At 41.4% G+C, this 13,513-nt stretch overlaps 2 protein-coding genes across 2 annotated transcripts in view; both read left to right on the top strand.

Moving 5' to 3' along the window:
* Positions 1-13,513, top strand: part of LOC129742615 (small conductance calcium-activated potassium channel protein-like) — a 466,288-nt gene that overhangs the window by 353,341 nt on the left and 99,434 nt on the right. The gene's annotated exons all lie outside the window — the stretch shown is intronic.
* On the top strand, positions 5,190-9,317 carry LOC129742616 (uncharacterized). The gene has a single exon (XM_055734543.1). It carries the CDS (start codon positions 5,190-5,192, stop codon positions 9,315-9,317), a length of 4,128 nt encoding a protein of 1,375 aa, XP_055590518.1.

Here is a 13,513-nt window from a genome sequence, read left to right as displayed (position 1 = left end):
GAAAGCCGGTTTTATTTTCACCGGCTCACAGATCTTTTTCAAATATTATCTCGACTCGCGTGATGTTTGAAATTCCCTGTGGGAAATTTCTGAAGTAGAAAACATGATCGTTGCACCAAAAAGTAGGATATGATTCATACCAGCCTATCTAATGTCCGATAAATTCACTTATTTTGTTAGGAGCGTTACCAGTAGATTTATAGAATTCTAAATAGAAAAAAGAATATGACAGAAATAATAATGTGCCATTGAATATTTAGATTGATCAAATATTATTGTACTACCATTTGGAGTAATTTGCTTCTTCGCTTCTTTTGTTAAGCGGCCCTACTTCTAATTTTTTGATTATTATTATCTTATGAGCTTTTAGACACATGCATCAGAAATGAATTGTTCTTTAATGATCATAGCTGGATTTTTTTTAACGATTTTTGAGTACGTTTAAAAATGCCATTTAAAAGAAATTCGTGAAACCCTTGGAAAAAAACACTGTTCAATTTTATTAAAATGGCTAGTTTAGACTGTTAATTGATCATTCACAGCCTAGTACATCATTTTGAAGTGGTTTTTGTGAAATCGGGAATGTTAATATTGGTCTCGAAAATTGGTTTTCTCTACGGTTGTTCCGGATCTTTTACAGTATCTAAGTGACTATTACTGTCAAAAATTCGGCAGAAAATTGCACTACCAATGAGTAGTGGGGAACAGAAAAGGGATGTCAAGAACCAAGGACGTTTAAAAAAGGATCGTTTGAAAAGAGATTTAAATAAAAGTTGAAACAAAAGACAGATTATCACTGACATCACGGCTTTTATTTTTTCATTTAGTTGATAGAAAAAAGTAGGTTTTAATTCTGAATGTATAGATGCATATTTGTTAGAATACATGATCTTTATTAATATTTCCAAATTAAGATATCCTTCACTCGTACACAACATGCTCTGAAGAAGGGACCGCATGAAATTTGATGACTGTGATCATATTACACTTCAACATATGTTTTTTTTTGTATGTCAACAGCCGAGAAAATACAAAAAAAAACCTAAAAAAATCTGAGTTTTGACCTTTTTTTGTAAAAATTTCAGCCTTTGAGAGTTAAAACAAATATCGATTTTTCTATTAATGTATTCTATGCTTAGCTTACTAAGCATATTTTACTGATTTCAAATAGCCAGAAAATCGATTAGAAATGTTGCTTTTAATCCCATATTATGTTGTTGCTTTTAATTTTGAAAACCAACAAAACGTCAACAACTGAATTTTATATTTTTTTTATTTAAGTCGTCTTGACTATGAAATTATGTTATAAATTGTTAAGTACCAAAGCGCCGTATTTGCAAATAATATTATAAAATTAAAGTGTTGTTCTCAACATTAGGTAGTGTGTTGTGTACATAGACACTTTTTAAAACATAGGTACCACGAGCTTTAACACTTTCGTTAATAAAAAGTTTCAATAAACTCCAATCATTAAAGCGCTCTTATTTTTTTTATATCAAAGCGTTTGGAGTCGTTCAACTTGGCTTGTCGCTAGTGTGAAAAGCTACATTCAAATATTCCATAGATTCGTTACAAATTTAACTGTCGTCAAAAAATAGTAGGGGAAAAAGTGGGGAATATAGCTGAAGATTTCTGTAATGGGATTCTGGATTTCTGATTTTTTTCTAGATGTGATGCTCAGTGAATTTCGTTTGACATCGAAAGCTTCGAGCATCACAACGAAATTCATTGTGCTGCTTAATTGATACTCATCACGGTGAGTATCAATTTCAAATGATTATCTGAAATCTTGCAACTCTGGTTCTGGACCTATCCGAAACCGTAAGTATCAACAGGTTTTTTCTCGGCCGCGATCAGTGGAAGAATAATGCTCAGTAAATTAATTTTTCGGGTAGGATGAATCCCTCGTGGATGTTCTTGACGATCTAATGTGTTTTCCAAGTTGAAATAAGCATTGGTGACTCTTTCAAACATCGATACTCAATGTTCCTTAAATTATCATAAATTGAACCTTGCGAAACTGTTGTTTGGATTACTATACATACTTATTTACTCACAAGATTGACCGTATCCGAGAGTATTCATATAGAACTTCCGGCAAACAGATGAACGTGTGTACCCATCCTGGTAGTAAAATCAAATTCGTAAAAGTAAAATTTTCGAATGTTTTTGTGGTTAGTTTCTTGTTTGGAATTCGATTGTCCAACCGTGTATTTTTGCCAACACTGATCTTGGTTTTTTATCCGGTCATCCTTTCCAACCAACAGTTAGCATTTTTTTTGCATCCAGTGCTACATTTTTCCAATATTATTGTTGCGGCCTCAACCCACTGCCGGGGCACCATATCGTGCCGCACCAGCCTCTGAAAGCATACCTTGGGGAGGCTGCAATTCGTGATACCACCACACATCAAAATAGCACCAAAACCTACCTTTTTTTGCATTTTTTGCCTATTCCTTCTAGGTAGGCCCACCCTAGCATTAAGCATAGTCATGTAAGCTAAAATAAACAAAAAAAACATGTTAAACACAAGAATTTAGGAATGAAAAATTGTTAGACTTACCGGTGATTCCAAAACATTAAGCGATTTGTTTACATGTTGGGGCACGTTCATATTCATTCCAATCTGACAGCATAAGAAAGAACGTGCTCACAGTAGGGAAATCCGGGGTGCCAATAAAACGGAAAGTGGGATCTCAGCTCCACTCACTTTTCACGCGGTGAAGTAAGCGTCGCGAAGCTTCGAGATTGAATAGGTAGAAAGGGGATCTCATCAGACCCTATAGTTTCAAAAGAAAGGAGACCCAGCACTTTTAGAGTCTGGACGACCGAACTGAGACCTAGAACGTAGAGTCTGGACGAAAATGAATATAAAAGGCCAGAAAATGAAATGTAATGCATCAGTTCAAAATAAATCAAGTTAGTGAAAACAGCAAAGGTAACCAGCTTATCTCAAAAACAATTCCGAAACCTCAGAAGTCCTAAATAAATCATCTCTTCAACCCCTTCGGTAACATTTGGCGCTGTAGATAGGATGAACAACATGGAATCACTTCTGAGGAAGCGGACAGCCATCGAAGGAAGGCTCAGGCGAGCAGAGCAGCGCATCGAGGCCCTCAATCCTGAGGGAACTGCCCTGGAGCACCTGAAAGCGGAGCTCGAATGCCTCCAAGACCTCTTGGTGGATTTTCGTGCAATTCAAAACCACATTCTCGACCAATGCATTGCCGTTGACGACATCGAGGAGCATTTGGATGAGGAGGAATCAATCATCAAGCGATTCAACGCGTCGAAAGCGAAGTTGAACGGCGGAATCTCCAAGCTTCTAGCACCAATGGAGCAACCGAAGGACACGAAGCAGGAAGACAGCGGAAGCAACGATGCCGAATCATTTGGAACCGAAGAGGAAGGCCGAGACTCATCGATACTAGCTCCGGAAGCACCAGCAGTCGGTGCGAATTTCATCCAGGAGAGCTCGGATGGTGGAGGCGCAACCCAAATCCGGTCCCATGTACGGCTCACTGCTCCGGAGCTTCACTTGCCGAAAGGGATACTACCAACTTTCACCGGCGAATACAGTGAATGGTCGTCGTTTTTCGATTTGTTTCTCAGCGCAGTCGACAAAAACGAGAATTTGTCGAAGGCACAGAAGCTGTTCTACCTCAAGACGTATACATCGGTAAGGCAGCAGCAGTTATTAAGCATGTCAGGGTGGAAGATAGCGCTTATGATGGCGCTCTCGAAGCTCTAAAAAGACGGTTCGATCGAAAGGATCTTATCGTCGCTCACCACGTTCAGCGATTCATTGAAATTCCGTCGTTTACAGTACACAGAAAAAAAATCTGAATCCTTAACGACACTGAAATTGAAAACCTTTATTATTACATGACATGGAACGCGATTTATTGATGTAAATTTACAAAATAAAAACAGTTGAATCCTTAACAGCACTGAATTCTAATGACACAAATATTACTTGACACGGAACGCGATTATTTGATGTAAATTTACATCACATATGATGTAAATAAAATGTAGCATCACATACGACGGAATTTTCAGTGCGAATTAAATATTACACGTCTTAATATTTTACATGTCTTTTAAATTTTACACGTCTGTTGAAGATTGCAGACGTGTAATATTCAACTCGCACAGAAAATTCCATCATATGCGATGCTTCTTTTTCGTTACATCATATGTGATGTAATTTTACAATTTTTTTTTGGTCACACGAAATTCTCAACAACACTGAATTGGAAATTTCTCAAAATTACACGACATGAAATATTACAATACACTGAACGTGATAATGTCATGTAAAATTATAAACTGTGAAGAACAAGACCAGACAAATGTGACAAAAACTTTAAGTCAAGTCGTGCGCCAAAGTATTTTCCCTGCGCGCGAGTAAGTTAATCGGTGTTGATGGTTCCCGGAGATATCCGAAAAACAGGGATGCGGTTCTGGAAGCGGATCCACGGTGTTCAACATTGGATCCGGTACTTCGCGGAAAAAATAAAAGAAATAAAATATAATGTGTGTTAAAAAAAATTTTGCCGCTTAATAAAATGAATCATATTAATTATAGATGAGTTTTATTTTTATTAAGAGACGTGAAAATTCCAGTATTGAATCATATTAACAATGAATAAAACAAAACAAATTCCAATTGGAAAATTTTTCTTCCAACATTCAGTGATTTTAGAATTTACATCATTTTTATTTTACACGTTGCTAAATTTTACATCATTTTTTATTTTACACGTTGCAAAACTTTACTGGCGTGTAATTTCCAACTAGCACTGAATATTCCGTCATATATGATGCTTCTTTTTATTTACATCATATGTGATGTAATTTTACAGATTTTTTTGGTAGTGTGTAGCAACCGGCCTCTTGCTCCAGAGACTGCACGACACAGCGGATGATGTAACTCGAGCCTTAGCAGCCCTTCGACGGGAGGAACGGGATTGTTGGTTGATCCACCTCTTACTAATGAAGGTGGATGTCGAAACGCTCCGCATCGTCCATCGGGAAATCCTCCGCATCGTCCATCGTCCGGAAGATTTGATCGCAGTCAGCAGCGAAGCCAAAGCTTCATCAGCACGGGCATAGGCGCCAGTGCGAAGTGCAACGTATGTCAACGAAAACCCCGCTATCTACTGTTTTGTCAGAAGTTCAGATCGATGTCGTCTGCTGAACGCTTACAAACAGTACATCGTATGGATCTCTGCACCAACTGTCTGCGCGTTAAGCATGGTGTAGCAACTTGCGATGCCGGAAGGTGCAGGAAGTGCAACGAAGCTCATCACACATTGCTCCATGATAGCCTGGTTCCAGCGCAGGTACATCTGTCATTTGGAACGGTGAACCATGTAGCTTCGGATTCGTTTTCGTCTGTTTTTCTGGCCACGGCTATCATCTGGGTGACTAGTGCATCAGGTGAACGTATTTCGGCACGAGCTCTTCTTGATTCGGGATCTCAAGCATCCTTTGTCACCACCAAGCTTGTTGAGCAACTACAGCCCGAGACACACCGTATCGACATACCGTTGAAGGGAATATCGGGAATGTCAACCAAATTGAGGAAAGCAGCGTTCGTAAACATCGGATCTAGGCATTCCAACCTGCAGATGACTCTGGAGTGTGCCATTCTGGACAAGATCTCCGATCAGTTACCCCATCGTCAGTTCGACATCGACAGTTGGAAGTTGAATACCAGCATACCATTGGCAGACGAGCATTTCAACAAACCAGCCTCTATTGACCTGCTCATCGGTGCCGGGGTGTTTTATCAGCTTTTGGAAGGCGGGCGCATTTCGTTGGGTCCAAGCAAGCCAGTGTTGCAGCAGACAGTTCTAGGTTGGGTCGTCGCAGGAGAATGCCGCACCGAAGCTGCCAGCAACAAGCCCTCGTTGTGTCTCATGACTTCTCTGTCTGATGACGAAGCAGAACCTGAACCAACAGTGAACCAACTTGTCTCTCGATTCTGGGAACTGGAAACCCTCGTGCCGCAGCGCCACCTCTCAGTGGAAGAGCGGTTGTGTGAGGACCACTACAGACAGCACACCACCAGGGACCATACTGGGCGGTACGTCGTAAAACTCCCGTTCAAGCGAGATCCAGTCGAGATTGCGGAGACCGGGTACCAGGCATTAAAGCAGTTTGATCTTCTGAAAACACTGCTGAACAAGGATCCAGAACGTCAGAAGATGTACGAAGAATACATCAACAATTTTATCATAGCGGGTCACATAAGCAGAGCAGAGCCATCTACGAAACAGCAACGCACGATATTCCTGCCTCACCATTGCGTGCTGAAGGAGGACAGCACTACGACGAAGCTTCGAGTGGTTTTCAACGGGTCGATGAAATCCAGCAACGGAGTGACGCTCAACGACTTGCTGATGACAGGGCCGGTCGTGCAGAAGTCTCTTTACTGCATTCTTCTCAATTTCCGAACCCATCGAGTTGCATTAACCGGAGATATCGAGAAAATGTATCTGCAGGTTAGAGTGTCACCAGAGGATAGCGATCGGATTCGTATGATCTGGCAAGAGCCGGGTCGAAAGGTGGCTGAGTACCGGATGAACACAGTCACGTTTGGTTTAGCATGCGCACCTTTTCTGGCAACACGCACCCTTAAACAACTTTTCATCGATGAGGGCAACGAGTTTCCGATAGCGAAGGAATCGGAAAATGACATCTACGTCGACGACTGCTTGACCGGTGCTGACACCGTCGAGGAAGCCATCGAGAAACGGATGCAACTGACTAGACTCCTACAGAAAGGCGGATTTCCCATTCGCAAGTGGGCCTCAAATGAATTTTCAGTGCTGCGAGCTGTTCCACCCAACGACCGAGCAAGTGAGTTGGCCTTAGACCTCGAACCCGACCCAACAATCAAGACGCTTGGGCTAAAATGGCAGTGTCGCAGTGATTTGTTCGTGTTTGTGGCGAATTGTGATCCCTTCCAAGCCGTATTCACCAAACGACAAGTGCTCTCAACGATAGCGAAGATATTTGATCCTCTAGGATTGATCGGACCCGTCGTAACTATTGCAAAGGTCTTCATGCAGGAGATATGGAAGATTGCCAGTGACTGGTCAGACCCGCTACCGGCCTCTTTCAACCAACGATGGAGGACGTACCTGACCCATCTACGAGAAGTCTGGAGAATTAAGGTGCCTAGGAGAAGCATCTCGATCGACAAACCCACACGCATCTATCTACACGGTTTCTGTGACGCGTCGGAGCTCGCATATGGGGCGGTAATCTACTTACGCGCCATTGACAAGTATGGTAACACCAGTTCGCGCCTTCTGTGCTCGAAGTCAAAGGTTTGTCCGATCAATCGCCCAACGATTCCTCGCAGCGAATTGTGCGCTGCCGCACTATTAGCAGAATTGATAAAGACGGTCAAGCAGAATCTTCGCCTAGAGATCAACCAAACCTTAGCCTTCAGTGATTCGATGACGACTTTAGCGTGGATAGCGGGTGACCCATCAAGATGGAAGACGTTCGTAGCAAATCGCGTGGTGCAGATCAACGAGATTCTTCCTGCAATCAACTGGAGGCACGTACGCACCCATCAGAATCCAGCCGATCTCTTAAGTCGAGGTGCAGCTCCCGTGTCACTTGCTGAAAATCATCTGTGGTGGTCGGGTCCGGACTGGGAACCTGAAAGTTTACGAGAGCCGCAAGAAGTTCATCTTGCGCCAAAGGAGAAGGAGGCGATGGACAAAGAGAAGCGCAGGTCAGCAGAGGTGGCTTCTTACTACATGGTAGCTAGCGATCTTCTAGATGACATCATAGCGAGGTATTCATCTTATCGAACTATGGTCAGAGTTACATCCTGGATGATCCGTTTCGTCGTCAACATTCAACTCCCCCGAGAACACCGAAACACAGGTCCTTTATCAGTGGGTGACTATGAGGCAGGTGAAAGAATGCTCGTCCGGTATTCACAACATCAGGCGTTCGACGCTGAAATCACGGCACTTCAACAAGGCGAACCCTTGCCGCATAAGAGTAAACTGTGGCCATTAACACCATTTCTGGATGGCGGACTCCTCAGGGTGGGCGGCAGGTTGGCGAGGGCGGATATGATCTACGAGTCGAAACACCCTTGGATCCTACCCGCAGGTTGTCGTTTAGCGAAGGTTTTGTTTCATCAAGAACACGTGAAGAATCATCACATCGGAGCACAAGCACTACTGGCGTTCACTCGGCGACGATTTTGGGTTCCAAACGGAAGGAATTTGGCACGCAATACTGTTTGGAGCTGCATTCCGTGCTATCGAAAGAGCCCAGAGCGTGGTTTGACTCAGCCAATCATGGGACAGCTTCCACCAGAACGAGTGAATCAGGCCCCCCCATTTTTCATCAGCGGAGTCGATTACGGTGGCCCCATCACATTGGTCGATCGTCGCGGCAGAGGCGCAACATCAACGAAAGGGTACATCGCTATATTTGTATGCTACGCAACAAGAGCCGTTCACATCGAAGCGGTTACGAAACTCACAACTACCGCGTGTCTCGCAGCGTTGAGGCGTTTCATCGGGCGTAGAGGAGCAGTTGGACATCTCTATAGCGACAATGGTACAAATTTCCAAGGAGCATCGCGAGAAATGCGGGCATGGTACAAAAAAATCCAATCGGATGATCACAATCAGCGAGTCGCTAATTTCCTGTCGGCTGGAGGCACACAGTGGCATTTCAACGTTCCCGGAGTCCCTCATCTAGGCGGCCTGTGGGAAGCGGCGATAAAAACCGCAAAACACCACCTCAACATCGTGACCGGAAACGCGCGCTTAACCTTCGAAGAATTTACCACTTTGTTGATCGAAATTGAGGCAATCATGAACTCAAGACCAATTTCTCCATGCTCAAATGATCCAAACGATCTTCAAGCCTTGACACCGGGTCATTTGCTAATTGGACGACCCATCAAGGAGCAGAATGAAAACGGAAATTATCTTCCCAATCCAGATGTCCCCTACGACTTAAGATTCCGGTACATAATGGAGCTGAAGAACCATTTCTGGGAACGTTGGCACAGGGAATATATTCCCGAACTCCAAATCAAAGGAAAATGGCAAAAACCTTCGAACGAGATTATTCCCGGGGATCTAGTTCTCATCAGATCCAAAAATTTACTTTCAACCCAGTGGAGATTAGGTTGGGTGCTGAAGTTGCATGATAGTCCGGATGGTCATCCCAGGTTAGCAACAGTAAGGGTCCAGTCCGGAGAAATAACTCAAACCATACACAACATAAGTAAGCTTCCAACAACCGAACGGGAAAATTCATGAAGAATTTTGGTGGGCGGAATGTTGCGGCCTCAACCCACTGCCGGGGCACCATATCGTGCCGCACCAGCCTCTGAAAGCATACCTTGGGGAGGCTGCAAACCGTGATACCACCACACATCAAAATAGCACCAAAACCTACCTTTTTTTTGCATTTTTTGCCTATTCCTTCTAGGTAGGCCCACCCTAGCATTAAGCATAGTCATGTAAGCTAAAATAAACAAAAAAAACATGTTAAACACAAGAATTTAGGAATGAAAAATTGTTAGACTTACCGGTGATTCCAAAACATTAAGCGATTTGTTTACATGTTGGGGCACGTTCATATTCATTCCAATCTGACAGCATAAGAAAGAACGTGCTCACAGTAGGGAAATCCGGGGTGCCAATAAAACGGGAAAGTGGGATCTCAGCTCCACTCACTTTTCACGCGGTGAAGTAAGCGTCGCGAAGCTTCGAGATTGAATAGGTAGAAAGGGGATCTCATCAGACCCTATAGTTTCAAAAGAAAGGAGACCCAGCACTTTTAGAGTCTGGACGACCGAACTGAGACCTAGAACGTAGAGTCTGGACGAAAATGAATATAAAAGGCCAGAAAATGAAATGTAATGCATCAGTTCAAAATAAATCAAGTTAGTGAAAACAGCAAAGGTAACCAGCTTATCTCAAAAACAATTCCGAAACCTCAGAAGTCCTAAATAAATCATCTCTTCAACCCCTTCGGTAACAATTATTGTAAGTTGTGATCGTCGCTTTTCAGCTATTTTCAGCTATTAAATATTATGAAAATCAAGATTTTATATTTTGTTGTTCTATTTAGTAAGACGTAAATCAGCTCCCTGAGCTGACGTAAACGTTAGATTTGGTTCTTAATTGATTAGAAGCGCTTTAAATAGCGTTAATGCTTAACCGGTGCGTTCTGTACAGTTTTTTCTACTGTTTTTTTAATAGTTCATTCTTTCTCAAAAATACATTAATCCATGGCTTCGAATAATGATTTATTGAATTTTTTATGTTGCAAACAAGCTTTTTCATAAATTATTAGATGAAAAGTTCACAAAAACGACTTAAGTTCTTAGAAACAGAAGAATTGATGGAATCAGCGTGAAACTTGTTATTTTTCATGGGAATCATATAAGGTTTTATGGCAAACCAGCCTACGCAATCTGATGAAACTACAGCTTATCGTTTTTCCACTCGCATGCACTTTCTGAAAACTATAAAAAAAAATTTATTCTACCAACTTCCCACAAATTTTGACTGAAATAAATGATATCAAAATTGGAATGCCCACAAGACCTCGTGTTTTACACTCATACTCAAATGTTGAATGTTGTTAGTTTTTGAGAAAACCCGCATTTCAAAATAAAATGCCATTAGTTTTTATTTGCTGACTCCCAAATTGCGATAACAATGCATTAGTATAACAAATTTCGTCCTTGTTCGAGTTAAAAAAGTGCACCAATATTGGACACGAAAAATTGAATTTCGTTGCCTACTTAAAGGCGTTTTACTAATTAGGATGTTAAAAAATGTATTTTGAATCGTAAAATTATTTTCATAAGTTAATCAATAACTAATTATTTTTTGCCAAAGTATGTTTAGTTTATGAAAATACGATTAACATATAATTTAACATTAACAAATAGTAATAATTGAATTACATTCCGTATAAGTATTGTTCTATTTCTTACAAGCCTTACAAGTCATAAACATTTCAACCGACAAGCTTAGTCCGGATTTTATTTGGCGTAGAGTTCATTTATCTGTCAGCAATACATCAAGTAACACCTCTAATGAATCCCCTTTTTTGGTATATTCCTAGTTGAACCAGCATTTTCGTACTACTCACTTTTATCAACGCTGCCCAACGATAAGATAGCAAGCTAAGCTGAGGAAAACCATCATCACGTTTTCCCCTTGGGATAACATTTGCAAATTTTGCGCTTTGTCTGTTGTTAGCACCTCGTTGTTGTGTTTTTTTATGCGTGACGCGTTTCGGTGGAAAGTTTCATCCTCCTAAAGGTGTGCCGCTGACTGACTGAGCGATGTAAGCGATATGACATAATTGCTCAACTAATTTTTCCTAGGGGCGCGGGTGGGAAATATAACAGACAAGCCGACAGACAGTCCAGACAGACAGATAGACAAACAGACTGACATTCTCGTGGCGGCTGGCCTAATTTTTACACACCTCTCTCTAGCTCTCAGGGGGAAATATCACCGATCATTAGCACTGCGACGCTGCTGCTGAGTTCGGGCATTGGCATCATAAATTTGCAGCGCAAATGGGTGGAAAATTATTTAAATGGAGTGGAAATATCGTCTCACCGAGCACGCTTTGCGCGGATTCTTTTGCATCAGAGCTTCTGGTAGACGAGCAAGGAGAAAATTATTGGTAATGGATGAGCTTAACCGAGCTAAGTCAGTTAGATCGGCCGCATCATTCCGGTGCTGTTGATCGGGTTTTTGAGCAAATTTTCCGTTGAACGCAAATTGTTTTGGCGGGAGTGTCAATATCAGTTAGCGGTGATGCTGATAGCTGCATGGCATTATAAAAATTGCCAAGTGACCTGATTTTTCTCGATATTTTTTCTTAGCGTGTTGAAAGACCGCCATGAGATATGAGTAATGATTCGATTATAGTCGTTTTATCATCTACATGACGTTCGAGATTTTGTTTGAGCAGTTTATTTTGTAGATTCAACGCAATTTTTATTCAAAGTCACATCGTTCAATCGTTATATTCGAAGGATCACATGCATGCATAAAAGAACTCAATGGAATAGCATTTTTGATGCCTAGATTTTATAAGATTTTAGCGTACTGAATTCAAATCATTCGTCAAATGATCTCTATAACTTCTTGTTTTGGTGATATGACGTGTGAAAATTTTAAAATCGATTAGTGGTTCTTCGAGTCGGATATAGAAGCCGGTACCTTCCGAAGGAATAACTCCGTCATGTGTGTGTGGAGTGGATCGGGCAGATGTAGGCGAGCGGAGCAGGAAGGAAGCATGCATCGAGAACGAGCAAGTTGAGATTAAAATCTTCGAGAACGATCTACCAAAATTCCACACCGAGGTCGAGGTCGAGAAACCGACACAAACCAGAGGGAAGAAGATCCAGCCAAGAGTAATCTTCTTCAAGAGCATAATCGTCAACAGAGGAAGCCATCAAAGAGTGGTGCTTCCATGAAAGCCTCATCCAGCAGCGGCGCATTCCCGAGGGCCGCCAAGGTAGACGATAATCCTTCCAGCAGCCGAGGCACTTCCCGCGAGCATTCTTTCTGGTGGCGAGTATGTTCAGTCCGACCAGTCGACTGAAGCTGGAGAGAGCAACGCTAAATACGCGAGTGTACCGCACTGAGAGAGCAAGACGGCTGCTCTCGCTGAAAGCGCCTAGAAAATTCTAGGCGGTTCCATCTGGTGCAAGCACGTGCTTGTGTGCTTGCTCGTCAGCCTATTTAAGGGCGCATTCTTTATGCGCCTAGGAGTTCTTTGGGTCGTTTCTCCGCCACACTTGTGCTCATGCTATCTTTCTCTTTCCTATAAATATTTGATAATAGTTATAAAAAAAAAAAAAAAAAAAAGAACGTGCAATACTTTCCCTTTCGGTACTATCATTTCTCTTTCTCTGTGTTTGTATTGAAAAAAAAAAAAAAAAAAAAAAAAAAAAATAAAAATAAAAAAACCCCTGCTTATATTCTCAACAGCCCCTTTAACCTATACCTCTGGTCTTGCTTGTCCACTCTCTACAGTAAAACCTCACCAGACAGCATTTTTGTGTTCTATTTTTCCCTTTCCTATCTTGAAAAAAAAAAATATAATATAAGAAAAAAAAAAAATATAATATAAGAAAAAAAAAACCCACAGTACCTACCAAACTGTCAAATATTCTCTTTTTGAAACTATCATTTCTCTTTCTCTATGTATGTATTGAAAAAAAAAAAAAAAAACCAAAAAAAAAAAAAAAAAAAAAAAACAAAACAAAACATACCACACGGACACAACAGGAATTGGGAAGAATGACCGTGGTGTTAAATTCCCGGAAAAAAAAAAAAAAAAAAAAAAAGCGCCTAGGAGTCATTCTTAATCAAACCGCCTGACCGTCGAGATGGGTCGGAAGTGAAAAGTGTTAATAGTAGAAATAAATTAGAGAAAATAAATAGATAGTAAGCCGAGAAAAGAGTGTCTTGTA

This window comes from Uranotaenia lowii, chromosome 2 (genome assembly GCF_029784155.1).
Source record: "Uranotaenia lowii strain MFRU-FL chromosome 2, ASM2978415v1, whole genome shotgun sequence".
Classification (NCBI taxonomy): domain Eukaryota; kingdom Metazoa; phylum Arthropoda; class Insecta; order Diptera; family Culicidae; genus Uranotaenia; species Uranotaenia lowii.
This window is presented reverse-complemented; position numbering and strand designations above follow the sequence as displayed.